General features: G+C 42.8%; 1 protein-coding gene across 2 annotated transcripts in view; it reads left to right on the plus strand.

The window, feature by feature from the left end:
• The window catches only part of lrrk2 (leucine-rich repeat kinase 2), a 34,006-nt gene that overhangs the window by 18,399 nt on the left and 1,147 nt on the right, over nucleotides 1-14,460 (plus strand). For both annotated transcript variants that reach the window (XM_006782346.3, XM_006782345.3), the window contains exons 24-51: nucleotides 30-280; nucleotides 386-534; nucleotides 738-831; nucleotides 948-1,134; nucleotides 1,225-1,406; nucleotides 1,488-1,711; nucleotides 1,811-1,938; nucleotides 2,099-2,317; nucleotides 5,505-5,706; nucleotides 5,902-5,990; nucleotides 6,407-6,594; nucleotides 6,673-6,827; nucleotides 6,928-7,059; nucleotides 7,407-7,586; nucleotides 7,695-7,841; nucleotides 7,980-8,092; nucleotides 8,353-8,543; nucleotides 8,743-8,903; nucleotides 9,087-9,257; nucleotides 9,517-9,617; nucleotides 9,851-10,063; nucleotides 10,539-10,744; nucleotides 10,861-10,933; nucleotides 11,041-11,231; nucleotides 11,518-11,670; nucleotides 12,120-12,337; nucleotides 13,962-14,030; nucleotides 14,138-14,272. In XM_006782346.3, the coding sequence (XP_006782409.2) occupies nucleotides 30-280; nucleotides 386-534; nucleotides 738-831; nucleotides 948-1,134; nucleotides 1,225-1,406; nucleotides 1,488-1,711; nucleotides 1,811-1,938; nucleotides 2,099-2,317; nucleotides 5,505-5,706; nucleotides 5,902-5,990; nucleotides 6,407-6,594; nucleotides 6,673-6,827; nucleotides 6,928-7,059; nucleotides 7,407-7,586; nucleotides 7,695-7,841; nucleotides 7,980-8,092; nucleotides 8,353-8,543; nucleotides 8,743-8,903; nucleotides 9,087-9,257; nucleotides 9,517-9,617; nucleotides 9,851-10,063; nucleotides 10,539-10,744; nucleotides 10,861-10,933; nucleotides 11,041-11,231; nucleotides 11,518-11,670; nucleotides 12,120-12,337; nucleotides 13,962-14,030; nucleotides 14,138-14,259 (4,509 nt within the window). In that variant the 3' untranslated portion in view covers nucleotides 14,260-14,272. The remainder of the gene's footprint in view (nucleotides 1-29; nucleotides 281-385; nucleotides 535-737; nucleotides 832-947; nucleotides 1,135-1,224; nucleotides 1,407-1,487; nucleotides 1,712-1,810; nucleotides 1,939-2,098; nucleotides 2,318-5,504; nucleotides 5,707-5,901; nucleotides 5,991-6,406; nucleotides 6,595-6,672; nucleotides 6,828-6,927; nucleotides 7,060-7,406; nucleotides 7,587-7,694; nucleotides 7,842-7,979; nucleotides 8,093-8,352; nucleotides 8,544-8,742; nucleotides 8,904-9,086; nucleotides 9,258-9,516; nucleotides 9,618-9,850; nucleotides 10,064-10,538; nucleotides 10,745-10,860; nucleotides 10,934-11,040; nucleotides 11,232-11,517; nucleotides 11,671-12,119; nucleotides 12,338-13,961; nucleotides 14,031-14,137; nucleotides 14,273-14,460) is intronic.

Consider the following 14,460-nt stretch of genomic DNA (forward strand, 5'->3'; position numbering starts at 1 on the left):
ATTTTTTTTCTTTCTGTTTTTTGACTCAGAGTTTGAAGAATTTGACTCGACTAGACCTGCAGGGGAATCAACTCCAGTCGCTGCCTCAGGAGCTGCTGTCTCTGCCCTCGCTGAGCATGCTGAACGCCTCTCGTAACTGCGTTGGCCCCCAGCTGACCTTTGACCCTGCTGTTACCTGTCCATCACTGAAGCAGCTCAACCTTTCATTCAACAAAATCACCACATTCCCTTTCGAGCTGGGCCGCTCCATGCATACGCTAGAGGAGCTTTATATGGAAGGGTAGGGTTTTTAAGGAAATTGATAGTTTTACATCAAACAATCTTATCGTGGATCCACAAACGTCATTTGCAGAATTGTAAAGACGATTTTTTTTTTTCTTTTCAGAAACTGTATCACTGAGCTGTGCACACCTCTTTGTCTGCCTGAGATTAAGTTGCTTGATGTGAGCAAGAACAGCGTGGAGAATATTTCTGCAGATTTCCTGAGCAGCTGCCCCAAACTGGAAACCTTTAATGTCTCCATGAACAAACTCTGTGAGTATTACCAACTGACTGCTAAATTCCACGCTAATTCTTTCACCATCAGTTCAGTCTGGGTAGTATCTAAACATACAGTGAAAAAAGAGCTTCATGCTACAGGTTTCATCAGACGTTTTTCATTTAGAGTTATTCAAGAATGATTGATTTGCGTTTATATCATATTTTTTAAAGTAGAAACATTATTTTGTGTTCTCCAGGTTCCCTGTCCCGTCTGCCAGCTAAGATTACGACACTAAAACTTGCAAACAATAGCTTTGCATCAATTCCCGAAGCTGTACTTGAACTTCCAGTGTAAGCCAGATCCTCACCTTCTGTTCTTATATTTCAATTCAAAAGTTCTATCAGTAATAAAATTGTAAAAATCCTCAAAGATTCTGATTCTCTACTTGCACGATCCGTCCTGTTAGGTTACGGTCAGTAGATATGAGAACCAACAGCATCGTTGTCCTGCCTGGCCCGGCGTCCTGGGTGTCCAGCATCATCAGAGAGCTGATGTTCAGTCAGAACTGCATACAGACTCTGGATCTGAGTGGACCTATCCACAAATGGACCAGACTGGAGAAACTCCACCTTAGTGCCAATAGGCTCACTGAGGTAAAAGAGAGCATATACAGCACTTTCTAGAATGTAAACAGCGCATTGTTGTAAAGGGTTGTCTTTGAGGGTTGTGCTGTTTGCATTCAGATCCCCCCCCAGATTGGCTTGTTGGAAGGCCTGACTTCCCTGGATGTGAGTCATAACACTAACCTGCGCTCATTCCCAGATGAAATGGGAAAACTGAGCAGACTGTGGGACCTGCCACTAGATGGCCTTCAGCTGCAGCTGGATCTCAAACTCATTGGCAGCAAGACAAAAGACATAGTCAGGTCAGGCGGGGTTGACATTCTGCTGTTTTTTTTGTCATTGATGTTATCCTGTATAAAGAACCTTATATACTCTCCTGTCAGGTTCCTTCAGCAGCGGCTGAAGAAGGCAGTGCCATACTATCGGATGAAGCTCATCGTGGTGGGGAACGCAGGGAGTGGAAAGACCAGCCTGATCCAGCAGCTGATGAAGCTAAAACGCTCTCAGCTGAACCCAAAACAGACGTCTTTTGGCATTGACGTCCGCGACTGGACCATCAGGGAAAGAGACAAGAAGAAAATGGTGTTGAATGTCTGGGACTTTTCAGGTTGGCCCTCTTGTAAAATCTGAAAAGATAAATTGATAGTTGGATATCTTATTACACCAGCTGTGATTTAGAGTCCCTGCCCGTATGTTTACCCCACAGGTGGAGAGGAGTTCAGTGGTTCTCACCCTCACTTCCTGACGTCCAGAGCTCTCTACCTGGTAGTTTACAACATCAGCAAGGGAACTAGTCAAGTGGACGCTCTCAAACCTTGGCTCTTCAACATCAAAGTAAATCTAGTCCTAAGAAATAAAAGTCTGTGAACTTGCAATCATTCTCCTGGCCTGATCTGAGCTGAGTCTGCAGTAGGGCAGCATTTAAGTTAACAGTTCATCTGGATATTTTAATGTATCTTCTGTTCATTTGTTTATTTCTTTTTTACATCTTCAGGCAGTAGCACCGCTGTCTCCAGTCATTCTAGTGGGAACCCATACAGATGTGAGTGAGGACTCACAGCTGCAGAACTGCCTGAGCAAAATCAGACAGGAGCTTCTGACCCACCAAGGCTTCCCTGTTATCAGGGATTATTACATGGTCTCAGTCTGTGAGGACTCAGATGCCATCGCCAGACTCCGCAAGGCCATTGTCCGGGAGGTCACCAGCTTCAAGGTAAAAGGAAACATAAGGAGACTAAGGAGATCATCTTTTTGGAATAATTCAAAAAGATGATCTCATATCATCCTTTCCTAACCGCTTGTCTTTGACCTCGATGGAAATCATCATTAGGTCGGGGAAAGGTGCAGAGGTTAGGCATAGCACACTCATGCCTAACTGGGATTTCTGTGTGTGTAAAAAGACAAAAACAATACATAAACTTCATCGAATGGATTCATTTGTCAGGTCTTTGAGCTGTGACTTTAAGCATGAGGAAGTGAATTGGGAGTGTCTGTCTGCTGGTTCAGGTGCAGGAGGGAACCAGTTAGAGAGACACTCTTGCTGTGTCCCAATTCGGGGTATGCACGCTTGAAGTACGCATTTTAAGTACGGTTACGTCACCGCCACGCGACGACGGCTGTCCCAATTCGAAGTGTACTTGAAATGCATACTCCAAATGCACCGTCGATTTCCCCAAATATCAAGTGTGGTCCGGTGCACGCTTCGTGGTCCCATATATCCCACAATTCATAGCGCGGCGGTGGGTGTGGATAATTTTGCCGCAAAATACGGCAGAAGGGAGCGGCCGAAAAGTGAACTGTCAAAAGTAAGTACTGAATATGACGTCACTTATTCATGTGCGAATGTTTAATAATGAAGAACATTAAAACATTGCTGTTGGCCACATGTCGGCAAAGTTATGTGACATTAGTGATGTTTGTACTTTCAGCATTAACTTGGTTTTAAAGCCTCTACTTTTAAATATACATATAGTCGACCTTAATCTTACAGAGAATCTGATGATTTTATGGATAATTAAAGTCAGTCATATATCCACAAACACAACAAGCTGACAGTCAGTGATATAGATTATATATATATATATATAGATATATATATATATATATATATATCTATATCTATATATATATATATCATAATAATCTGTCAATACTATAATATTGCCCATATTATATTTACATTACCATAGTGAGATGACTTTAGTCTCATGAACAACATTAACTAATTATTATTTACTAGCTAATCTTAAATGACTGTTCAGTACAGAAATGAAGCCCTTGAATCATGTTTTACAGTCCTGTGGTCTTAGCCTCAGATACTCAACTAATCAAAGTGATGTCATGACAAAAATGATTGACCAACAAAACAATTTTCTCCTTCATTTCTGTCAAACAAAGCTGTATGTAGCGTGTCTCGCGGTTAGTATCATGGTTGCTAGGCAACCTGAACAGCGCGACGAAGCATATACCGTCCCATTTCACAAGCCTCTCACTTCCGCACTTCTCGTACTTATAGTACGCACCGTACGTAGTACGCGTAGTGTGCGTACTTCAAGCGTGCATACCCCGAATTGGGACACAGCATCAGAGTTTGTTGAAGAAAACCTGCCTGGGAGCAGCGACTGAGTTGTTAGCTAAACCTGCTTCCTGGAATAAGCCGTTGGTCAGCTCTTTACACATTTACATGGTGGAGCAGTTTTTAATTGCGTAACTCTCCTCTTGAGAGTCTTCTGGAGTCTCTCAAGTCTCTTGAGAGCCACACAGTCAGCAGCTGTACCCAGTGTTTAAACTGGAAGTTTGCGCTGCTCTTACTTGCCATTATTGAAAACACTGCTTGGGTCTTTGTATGTGAACTGGCACATAGGGAGTAGATTGCCCTGCAAATTCACACTAATTTCCCCCACAATCTATATAAAATGTAAAATTACCTCAATTCATCTCTTATAACTTGAACTAACTCAGACCTTCCCAAAGTGTGGGGCCCGCCCCCTAGGGGGGGCGCAGAGCCATTGCAGGGGGGGGGGCGCGGAATGAAAGGGGGGGGGGACACAAAACACTTGGACACTGCTAGCACGGGGCGCCCACAGAAACGCAAAGCAGGAGATGAAGCATCGCTGAATATGTTTCCAAACCAACTTCATTCTAAGCCGAAGACTAGAAAATATGGTGAAGCAAATCTTCCCTTTGGCTTCACCTGCACAAGTGCCGAGGTAGGTCTCCCTGCAGAATTGGTTTTACCTTCGTAGGGAGCAGCGCTGGGCTGTTTAAATCACGGACAAACAGGATCCCACAGTTGTTTATGTTTTTAAACCCATTTTGCACAGAGAGGCATCTTTTGAAAAATGTATTGATGCAATGTTGAACATTATTACACATGAAAAAAAAAATACACGTGAGGCCTCTGCCTTTCTAAATGGAGGGACAGTAATTGCGTGTGTACGTGTAAGCGTGTAAAACCTGAAGATTAACAGTATTTTGTCTCTATCTGCCATTCTGCAATTCATCTCATGTAAAGAATAACGTGGTGCACAGCGTGACGTGAAAAAAAGGCACATACCTTTGACATTGCATGAGAACTCTGTATTCCTCGTCCACACGTAAATGCAAAAAAGGAGTTTTAAAAAATCTCCGTTCTCGGTGATTCGAAACGCCGTTTACGTGTGGACGAAACAACTGCGTTTTCAAAAATACCCCTGTAGGTGCGGACGCAGCGTAAAAGAGTTAGTAGTTTATTTTATTACTACCTGTCATTTATTGCAGATTACTTGTATTTGCTTAATTGTTTACTAAATGTTTGAGGTGTGAAATAAACCGCAATGGAGCAAAATATGGGTGTGCGTGGTTGGAGGATGTGTGCGGTGCGTGTGCGTGAGCGCGTGCACGCGCGAGAAGGGGGGCGGGGGGGGGGGGGGGGGGGCGCAAACATTTTTCTTGTAAAATAAGGGGGGCCCAGCAAAAAAAGTTTGGGAACCACTGAACTAACTAATTAAATAATATTCCTAAAGGCTGCAAAAAATGAATGGACTTAATCGTACAGAACCTTAAATACTCTGTTCGATCAGATCAGTAAAGCTCATAATCCTCATTTAGAGAGCGTATATTCTAATCATTTCTTTAAATAATGCAACAAGTTGAGAAAAACAAGATTTCACTGCAGATTAATGGTCATAGTTTAGCTGTGCAACAGTAAGTTATGCAAGGAAATTAAAAACACACTTCTAATTATCATTTACATGATCTGCACCACTTCGTCAATTATGTTAAAGGGATTTCACGAATGACTGGATGGTCCGACTACAAACTGTGGGATGACATTATCTCATCTCATTTCATATGCATACTCCAGTTTATTCTGTGCCAAGGGAGGTAATGAAGGCATTCATATCCTGTTCCCCTCATAGATACAAGACCAGCCTGTGATGGGTCAGCTGGTGCCAGACAGCTACGTGGAGCTGGAGCGCCGGATTCTTCAGGAAAGAGCCAGGGTTCCTCCAGAGTTCCCTGTCCTCAGGCACCATGAGCTCCTGCAGCTCATCCAAGACAGTCAGCTGCAGCTGGAGGAAGCTGAGCTCCCTCATGCCATCCACTTCCTCAGCGAAGTCGGTCAGTCTGAATTAGGCTAATAAAGCAAGCACTTTTCAACTGAATTTTTAGTTTTGAAAATAAAATAGCAGCTTTGCCTCAGCACTTTCACACTCACACAGTGATATCCTGCACAGTAGCTTGGATATCCAGCTTGAGTGTGTTTTCTCTTTGCGTCTCCATCTGACAAGTTTTGTTGCATCTTTGTCACCGCAGGGGTTCTATTGCACTTCGATGATCCTGCACTTGAGCTTCAGGAGCTTTACTTTATTGACCCACAGTGGCTATGCAGTGTCATCTCACAGGTAGCCCTTCTTGTTATGAATCACATGCATTTGTTGTTGTTTTTTTTAGGTTTTTAAGAAAAAGAAAATAGTTTATTCATCCCAAAAGTTGGCAATTACTGTGTTAGAGGAGCAAGAACAGAGACAAACCACAGCTCAATACAAGAAATACAACATAACAGAAACAAATATCTGAGAGAGGTTGAAAATTACACTAAAATGAGCTTAATTAGAACTTTACAATCTAAATATGACCCAATAAAGGGATTCAATCGTGAACCTTAAGGTGGTAAAGACTTTCTGTATTTGTCCTTCTAGCATCATAATATGACGACGATGATGATGATGAGGAGTTAGAGAGAGGTTTGGAACTTGGAGGATGGCCGTGTGAGAATTGTTGAATGCACAGATGCTTGTGTTATCGTTTCTCTGTGCAGAAACTGACCTTAAAGAGCTGTGGCTACTGGGAGCATCCTAAAGGAGTGGTCCAGCGCTCTGTCGTGGAAAAGTTTCTGTCTGAGACGAAGTGTTTCCCGAAGAGTCACCTGACACAGTTCTTGAAGCTGCTGGAGAAGTTTCAGATTGCTCTTCCGTTTGGCGAGGACCAGCTGCTGGTACCCAGCAGGTAGGCTGTGTCTTTGTGGAATTACAATCAACAAATAACTGCTTCATACACTCTAACCACTCAACCCATAATCCACAGCTTGTCCAAACACAGACCCGTCATAGAATTGCCTCACTGTGAGAACTCTGAGGTGATCGTCCGACTGTATGAGATGCCGTACTTCCCCATGGATTACTGGTCTCGGCAGATCAGCCGCCTGCTAGAAACATCCTCCTACTTGCTTTGTGGAAGGGGTAAATTAAACATACACCAATACATCAGTTGACTTCTTCAGTGCAATATTTAAAGAAGCCAGTTGTTAACTGAATGCATTTCACACTCTGTGCCATCCAGAAAAAAGGGTCCGACCCAACCGGATCTACTGGAGGAGAGGAATTTACCTGAACTGGTCCCAGGAGGCGTACTGTCTGGTGGAGGAAAATCCCTCCAGCTGTGTCAGAATAACCGTGCCTGCATCATGCAAAGGTGCTGTAGTGTTTAAGGATGATAATTATCCTGAAATTATCCAGTGTTTGAAAGCAATAAAAAGTAAACGACCACAGAGAGCTGAGGCGAGATCGGGCGAGCTCAGGGTGGTGTAACTCTATGGTGGTGTCACAGTTAAATGAAACTTCCATTTGTGGGTTAGTTACAATGAACCTTCATAAAAATGGCTTAAAAAACACACTTTATCAGCATTACCAACACTATGACATGCAGGCCTTAAAAAACATTACACTCCTGATAATTATTACTGTGAGTTATGGAGGTGTCTGCGACTGTTGTCTTAACAGTTTTCACTCCTTTGTAAGCCCTCATTTGCATTCCCCCAGGCCGGCTGCTGCTGGGTCAAGTGGTGGATCATATTGACTCCCTGCTGGAGGAATGGTTTCCCGGCCTGCTAAACACCGACATGCACGGCAGTGGAGAAGCTCTGCTGAAGAAGTGGGCTCTGTACAGCCCAGAGGATGGGCAGGAGTGGAGGAAGATTCCCCTGGAAGACATTTTTACAGGTATGTGCACTAAAACATCAGCACTATGTATTGTTTCCTTAGTCAGGTCAGTTTTGTATTACTGTCATGGATTCAAGAAGTCTAAAATGATAACTTTGTTGATTGTAGATTTCTTGCGAGCGAGCGCAGAAAATCGGCCCTGCACTCTTCCCGTCTTTCAAACAGCCCCTGATCTGTTGTTGAGTGACCAGCCTGCAGGAACAACACTTAACAGTGAAGAACTGGATGTAGATCTGTCTTTAGAGAACAGACTGGGTACGGCTGTGTAATGTCCCGATAATTTCTGTTTTTTATGAAAAAGCAGATTATTAAAAGCACCATTTTTAATTTTGAACCTTCCTGTTTTAGTTTCATTTTTGTTTCTTAATTCTTTCATATTGGTTTTGTTAACAGGGGACGGTGGCTTTGGAACTGTCTATCGAGGCGTCTATAAGAACGAAGACGTAGCTGTGAAGATATTCAACAAGCATGCTTCTGAGCTTTACATCTACAGACTCCTCAGACAGGTACCACTGAAACTTTGCTTACCAAAGTCCCAACATTCCTCTTCCTAACATCTCTGTGTCCCAGACACCTGTGTTTTCACTGTCCATGTGGCTCAGCAGTGATTAGACATCATACATTGTTTCAGCAAGAAGAGTTGCACATCTACCTGACCTCTGTGTCTTTTGTATCTTTCAGAAATGACAAATGTCACCAGCCTTTTCATATCTAAACGTTTGATGCATTTTGCCTTCATCGATTCACATTTCTCCCTGTTTTTCAGGAATTAGTCGTTTTGGGTCGCCTCCGTCACCCCAGCCTGGTGACCCTGTTGGCAGCCGGCTCGACTCCTCAGGTCCTGGTGATGGAGCTGGCTCTGCGCAGCTCTCTGGATTCCCTTTTCGAAAACAAGAACGTTAGCTTCAACCAAAAGCTCCAGCACAGGATTGCCCTGCAGGTGGCAGATGGGCTCAGGTAGAGTGAAAAGCTGTTGACATGTTATCTTAACCCAGCATCAAGAAATTCTTCACATAATCATCAACTAATTTTAAGATTGTGATTTAGATTTTAACCACCATAATAACTTAAAATATCTTTAAATCAGATTTAAATGCTCGTGTAAAGTACAGAAATCGACTAACCTGCTGTTTTTTTGTCAAACCTGTGTGATCAGGTACCTTCACTCAGCCATGATCATCTATCGGGATCTGAAGCCTCACAACATCCTCCTGTTCAACCTGAAGACCGACTCTGACATCATCGCCAAGATCACAGACTACGGCATCGCTCAGTACTGCTGCAGCATGGGAGTAAGAAGCTCTGAGGGGACAGCAGGTCAGAGTCCAGGGTGCCTGTTTTTTGGGGTTTTTTAAAATTATTATTTCATTGATCATGCGATCAGAATATTAAATTATTTTTAAAATCAGATTTTGAAGACATATTTGTCTTTGTGTTGTTTTTTTTGTCCACTTTGATTGGACTGCTTTATGATGTCATACTGTTATGTACTGATTACAGGTTTCCGAGCTCCAGAGGTCGCCCGAGGTAATGTGATTTATAATCAGCAGGCTGATGTGTTCTCGTTCGGCCTGCTGCTCTACGACCTGATGACGCGTGGCGAGCGCATTTTAGATGGCATGAAGTTTCCCAGCGAGTTTGATGAAATTGCAGTTCAGGGAAAGCTGCCAGGTGGGAATGCGACAGTTCACCTATAATCACTGACAGTGAATGTTAAGAAAAAGAGAGCCACCTCAGACATGGTACTACTAATGACCACGTACAAGTAACTAAATGCTTGACATTAAAGCCACATTAATTAAAAAAAAAAAAAAAGTAGTACTCAGTTTTTATACTAGTATATTTGAATTGGATTTACATAATATGTGTTGTTTTATATATTTCATAAGTTAAAGAGAATTCACTAAAGTATGCATTACTTCTTCCACAGATCCAGTAAAACACTACGGTTGCTCACCTTGGCCCAGCTTTCAGGTTCTAATAAAGGAATGTCTGAGGGAGAGCCCACAGGATCGACCCACTTCTGCTCAGGTTAGGACCCGCAGACTGTGTAACCAGCTTGCTCACCTTTCTATCTGAGAAAGGTGATGGTGGTGGTGCCACCGCCCCCTAGTGGCAGTAAAGTGGATACTATGTAACAGAAATGCAGAAGTGCAAGCAGCAGATTTAAATTAACTCGATTATGATTTTTAGTCCTACCTGAGTGATACACAATTAAGAAGCTTTTGTGTGTGTGTCTGTGTGTGTGTGTGTTATGGGTGGAGGTGTTTGACAGGTTGAATTCAGGTGAAATGCTGTGTCTTATGAGGGAGCTTGTGGTTCCCGGGGTTTTGAGTGCCGAGTGCTTCATTCTGAGCTCTCGCATCGCCGACAGCAATTCTTCCAGCCACCGGGTCTGGCTTGGTGGAGGCAGCAGGACCCAGAAGAAGGGATCCATCACAGCTGTGGACCTGAACACCAACACGGTGGCTACACAGGTACTGATAAACTATGTTAATGTGGCAGAGGGCCGCCCCGCCCTGAACCTTGTTCTGCTGGAGGTTTCTTCTTGTTAAAAGGAAGTTTTTCCTTCCCACTGTTATCAAGTGCTTGCTCAGAAGGAGGGTCAGCTGATTGTTGGGGTTTTCTCTGTATTAGTGTAGGGTCTTTGCTTTACAATATAAAACACCTTTCCGTTGGGCATCTTTCTTTGCCTTTAGACAATAATTCTGATGGCAAAAGAACCAAACGGGACAGGCGAAAAAAACCAAAAAAAACCAAACAAAAACAATATAAAACACCTTGAAGCAACTGTTGCTGTGATTTGGTGCTATATAAATGAAACTGAAGTGAAAGTCTTTGATTTCACACGTTTGATGCAATTTAATACATTTAGTGTCTTGTTTCTTTACATCTTCTTTGAGATCTCATACATTATAATCCCTGTAAACGAATTATAATTTGCGTTCACAGGCTGGTTCTTTCGAGGTCGACACCAGTCCCGTCCTGTGCCTCGTGACTGTCCAAATCCCAAACGAGGACAGCGATTGGCTGGTGGCAGGCACCCAGTCTGGCTCTTTAGTGGTCATCAACAGTCAAGACACGTCGACTTGGCACCACCTGCAAAGGGTCACCGACGCCGTCACATCACTGTACTTCCATGTACACCCTCGACGCACGTAAGCATGTGGAAAAGTGCACTGTGAACTGCTGCAGTTCCGGTTTAGGTCATATTATAACCACTTCTATATGTTCCCTGTTGATCTCTTTTTTTTTAAAAATTGTTTGTTTTTAGTCAAAGAAAGAATTATTTGCTGGTTGGGACAGCAGATGGAATTCTTAGCATTTATGAGGACTCTGTGCTCAAGGTAAGTATTCAAGGATAAAGAAAAAGCCCTTTTTTGATTGTTTAACGGATGATATTCTGATACATACTAATTGTGCACATTTATCAGCTGGAATTCTTGTTTTTTAGCAGGAGAACGGCCAACCGGTTAAAACGCTCAGTGTGGGCCACGTCAACACTCCGGTCATGTGTTTGGGCCAGTCGGTGCATTCACTGGACAGCAGGTCTGTGTGGGCCGGCTGCGGATCCAAGATCCTTTCCTTCACCACTGACTATGATGTCTGCAAGTCCATCGACACAAGACCGAACCTCTTTTCCCAGTAAGTCTGTGTGGGAATGTCAGGCAGCTCGTTCTGTAAACAAATGCATATATGATATATTCCAGCTCCATTTACATCATATATGAATGGAGGGTTTTTTTCAAGGTGTTATGAAGATTAGAAATTATGAAGTGTGATCAAAATGTTTCAGGAGTTGTCTTTTAAAAAGACACAAAACCCTTGGAAATGGTCATGTGAATGTCTCATCTGGACTTCTTTACGACTGATTGCATAACAGCAAAATTCGGTGTCTTTGTGTGTTCGTGTGTGCGCATACGCCCTTCAGCCAGCAGCGGTCACTGGGGAGCGAGGCGTGTGTGTATCGTATGGTTGTGGATAAATACGTGTACCTCAGCAAAGCCAGGACAACGACTGTTGAGGTTTGGGACAAGAGGAGCGAGAGGATGGTGGACTGTATTGACTGTGCTCAGATTATTAGGTACGCTCGCACGTGACACACACTGACATGAAATTTTTCTGCCGTTACAAAGTCGCAGTGACTGTTAACTTCCACTAAATAAAACTGTATTTTTCTACTCCATGTCTTTGGAGTGTGAATGTAGTGCATACAGACATACAGCAGGCCCCCTCCAACCAGAGTGAACAGCAGAGGCAGATCTCTTGCATTATTAGCTGCAGACATTGACTGAATAAACAGTGAGAATGAGAACACAGTGATCAGAAACAAAAGGTAAAAGATGATGCAGAGCAGCCCACGGTTTGAAGTTAACGTACGATTTTGAAAAGACGCCAAGCATTACCGAGCACTTAGCAAGAACATTAACTGAGCAGGAAAACTGCAGGTGACTGCTGTCAGTCTGTTTTTCAAAATTCAGATAGTTTTCCACACGACAGCAGCTGCATGCTAATGCCCTCCCTTTCCTGCAGGCGTGACAGAGCCGGGCACGGCAGAGAAGCTGAGCTGCCCTCTGAGGCGTCGCCCTCCTTGGCCACAGTGAAGGCCCTGCTCTTGCCAAGCGCCGCCATGCTCTGGATCGGCACTAGAAGGGGCCACCTGCTGCTACTGGAGCTCCCCAAACACCAAATTCTGCAGGTCATGGAGCCCCACTGTGATTCTCTCCGCTGTATGGCATCTGCACTCATACGTGGGTCCTTTTTGTTTTTAGTTTGACCTTTAATTTCATGCCACTCTCCTGGCAGATTAGCAGATCCGCACTGTTCCTGGTTGGTGTGGATGTATTGTTACAGTAATAATAATAAAGCCGACCACAGCATTCATTTAATGGAACAGAAGCGTCGTACATTTATGCACCTTATATACTTGCTGATGTCGCTCGATGTTGTTGTCTAAAATTGTATATTAAAAGTGGAAAAATATTTTGTGGAACAGCTCCCTCATCAGCAGTGTTGGTCAAGTTACTTGAAAAAAGTTATCAGTAACTAATTATTGATTACTTCCCCAAAAAAGTAATCCCGTTACTTTACCGATTACTTATTTTCAAAAGCAATTAATTACTTAGTTACTTTCTAAAAACACGATTTACAACCTGAATAGGTGATAAAGCGATAGATCTTTCAGCCCAATTCTACTTTTTCTACATAATCCATCATACAAAATGTAATCAAATGGAAAAGTCTCTTTTTAAAACTTGTTTTATTAGTTTTAATCTTTTAACTTTATGCATCAAGCAAAAATGTAATTATATGCAACATTCTCTGACTGGAAGAAATTTGTTTAATATTTAAACCTATTTTCTGCACATTCCAGCACATAAAATAATTTTTTTGTGTGTGTTTACACTCACTCTTTCAAATAGATGCAAGTAAAACACAGCAGAAAATAAATAAAGTCAAAGACTAGCGGTCCTTTTGCTCTATTTTCACCTGTAAAGCAGGAGTAGGGTAGGCGGAGGTTTACCCTGGTGCAGGTGTGCCGCAGCGGTCAGTGGAAGAATCCCCGAGTTTCTCTGTGAGTTTCCCATTACGTGGTAGCTACTGGGTGCTTGCTCGGAAGTTTAGGGGTTTTTTTCGCTGTAAAAACAAGTTTTCTTCCCACGCACAACGGACACTAATGTTTTTGTCACTTTTTATGGAATCAAACTCAAAGTAAGGTCAGTACTTCCACGCTTTAAAAGCTGCACGCTCATACTCTCTCCGCACTCGATATATTATCCATTGTTGATCTGCACACAGCTGTTGTCACGAATGTCGCACTTGCTTACGCTACTGTCATGAGACATTCTGGGAAAAAAATTGCGGTTTTAGTAACGCAGTAACGCAGCGTTCCTACGGGAAAGTAACGGTAATCTAATCACCGTTTTTGCAATAGTAATCCCTTACCTTACTCGTTACCTGAAAAAAGTAATCGGATTACAGTAACGGATTACAGTAATGCGTTACAAGTAACGTTACAAGTAACGCGTTACTGCCCATCTCTGCTCATCAGTGCACAGATATGTGCTCATGTGCAGGGCGTCTGTGGTCCAATATCTTCTTACTGCTGATGGTTACTGTGAGATAACAGATAACAGGCAGTTGAAGTACCTCTTAAAACATTACATGTGATTGAAATTCCTGCACACACTGCCGTTTCATGTTCATATGGAAGATTGCTTAAAGTAAAAAATATCACATCAACATTATTTTGCCCCATAAGAGAAGTTGAAGTAAAGAAGAAATTAAAAATTGATGACCAAGTTCATGGATTCTTTCTTTGTGTCAGTCGGTGTGAAAACGTTGCATTTTTCTTTTTTTCTGTTTTTTTAATAGAAGCACTTAACAGGGAGAATGTGGTGCTGGTTTTGGGCCGAAGACAAACTCAGCACAAGAATCAAAATGGTGAGTCCGACAGTTCACTGTTTCTCACACGACCTTGAAAGCGGTGATCCTGCTGTGCAGGTTTTTTTCTTCATTGGTTCAAAGTGTTTGTTTGTCTCGGCTGTCAGATGAAGAGTCTGTGCTTACGATGTGGAACAGCATGCTCCCGGTGGAGGTCAAAGACCTGAGAAAGCACTGCGAGAAGAGAGAGCAGATCGCAGCCAAAATGAGAGAGCAGCTCCACCAATGAGCCCACTGATTTTGTATGTTTTCACTTAGTCTTTTTTACATCCTGCTTCTCAGCTCATATATGGATTTGTTTTTATGCTACTGTCATTGCTTCATTTTTACTTTTATGAAAATGTCAATTAAAAAAGGACTATGGGAGGATGCCAGAGAGAACCCACAAAGACACAGGAGAATCGGGGACAGCATGGTGGTTAGCACCATG

Source organism: Neolamprologus brichardi, chromosome 7 (assembly GCF_056152115.1).
Source record: "Neolamprologus brichardi isolate AB-2024 chromosome 7, ASM5615211v1, whole genome shotgun sequence".
Taxonomy (NCBI): Eukaryota; Metazoa; Chordata; class Actinopteri; order Cichliformes; family Cichlidae; genus Neolamprologus; species Neolamprologus brichardi.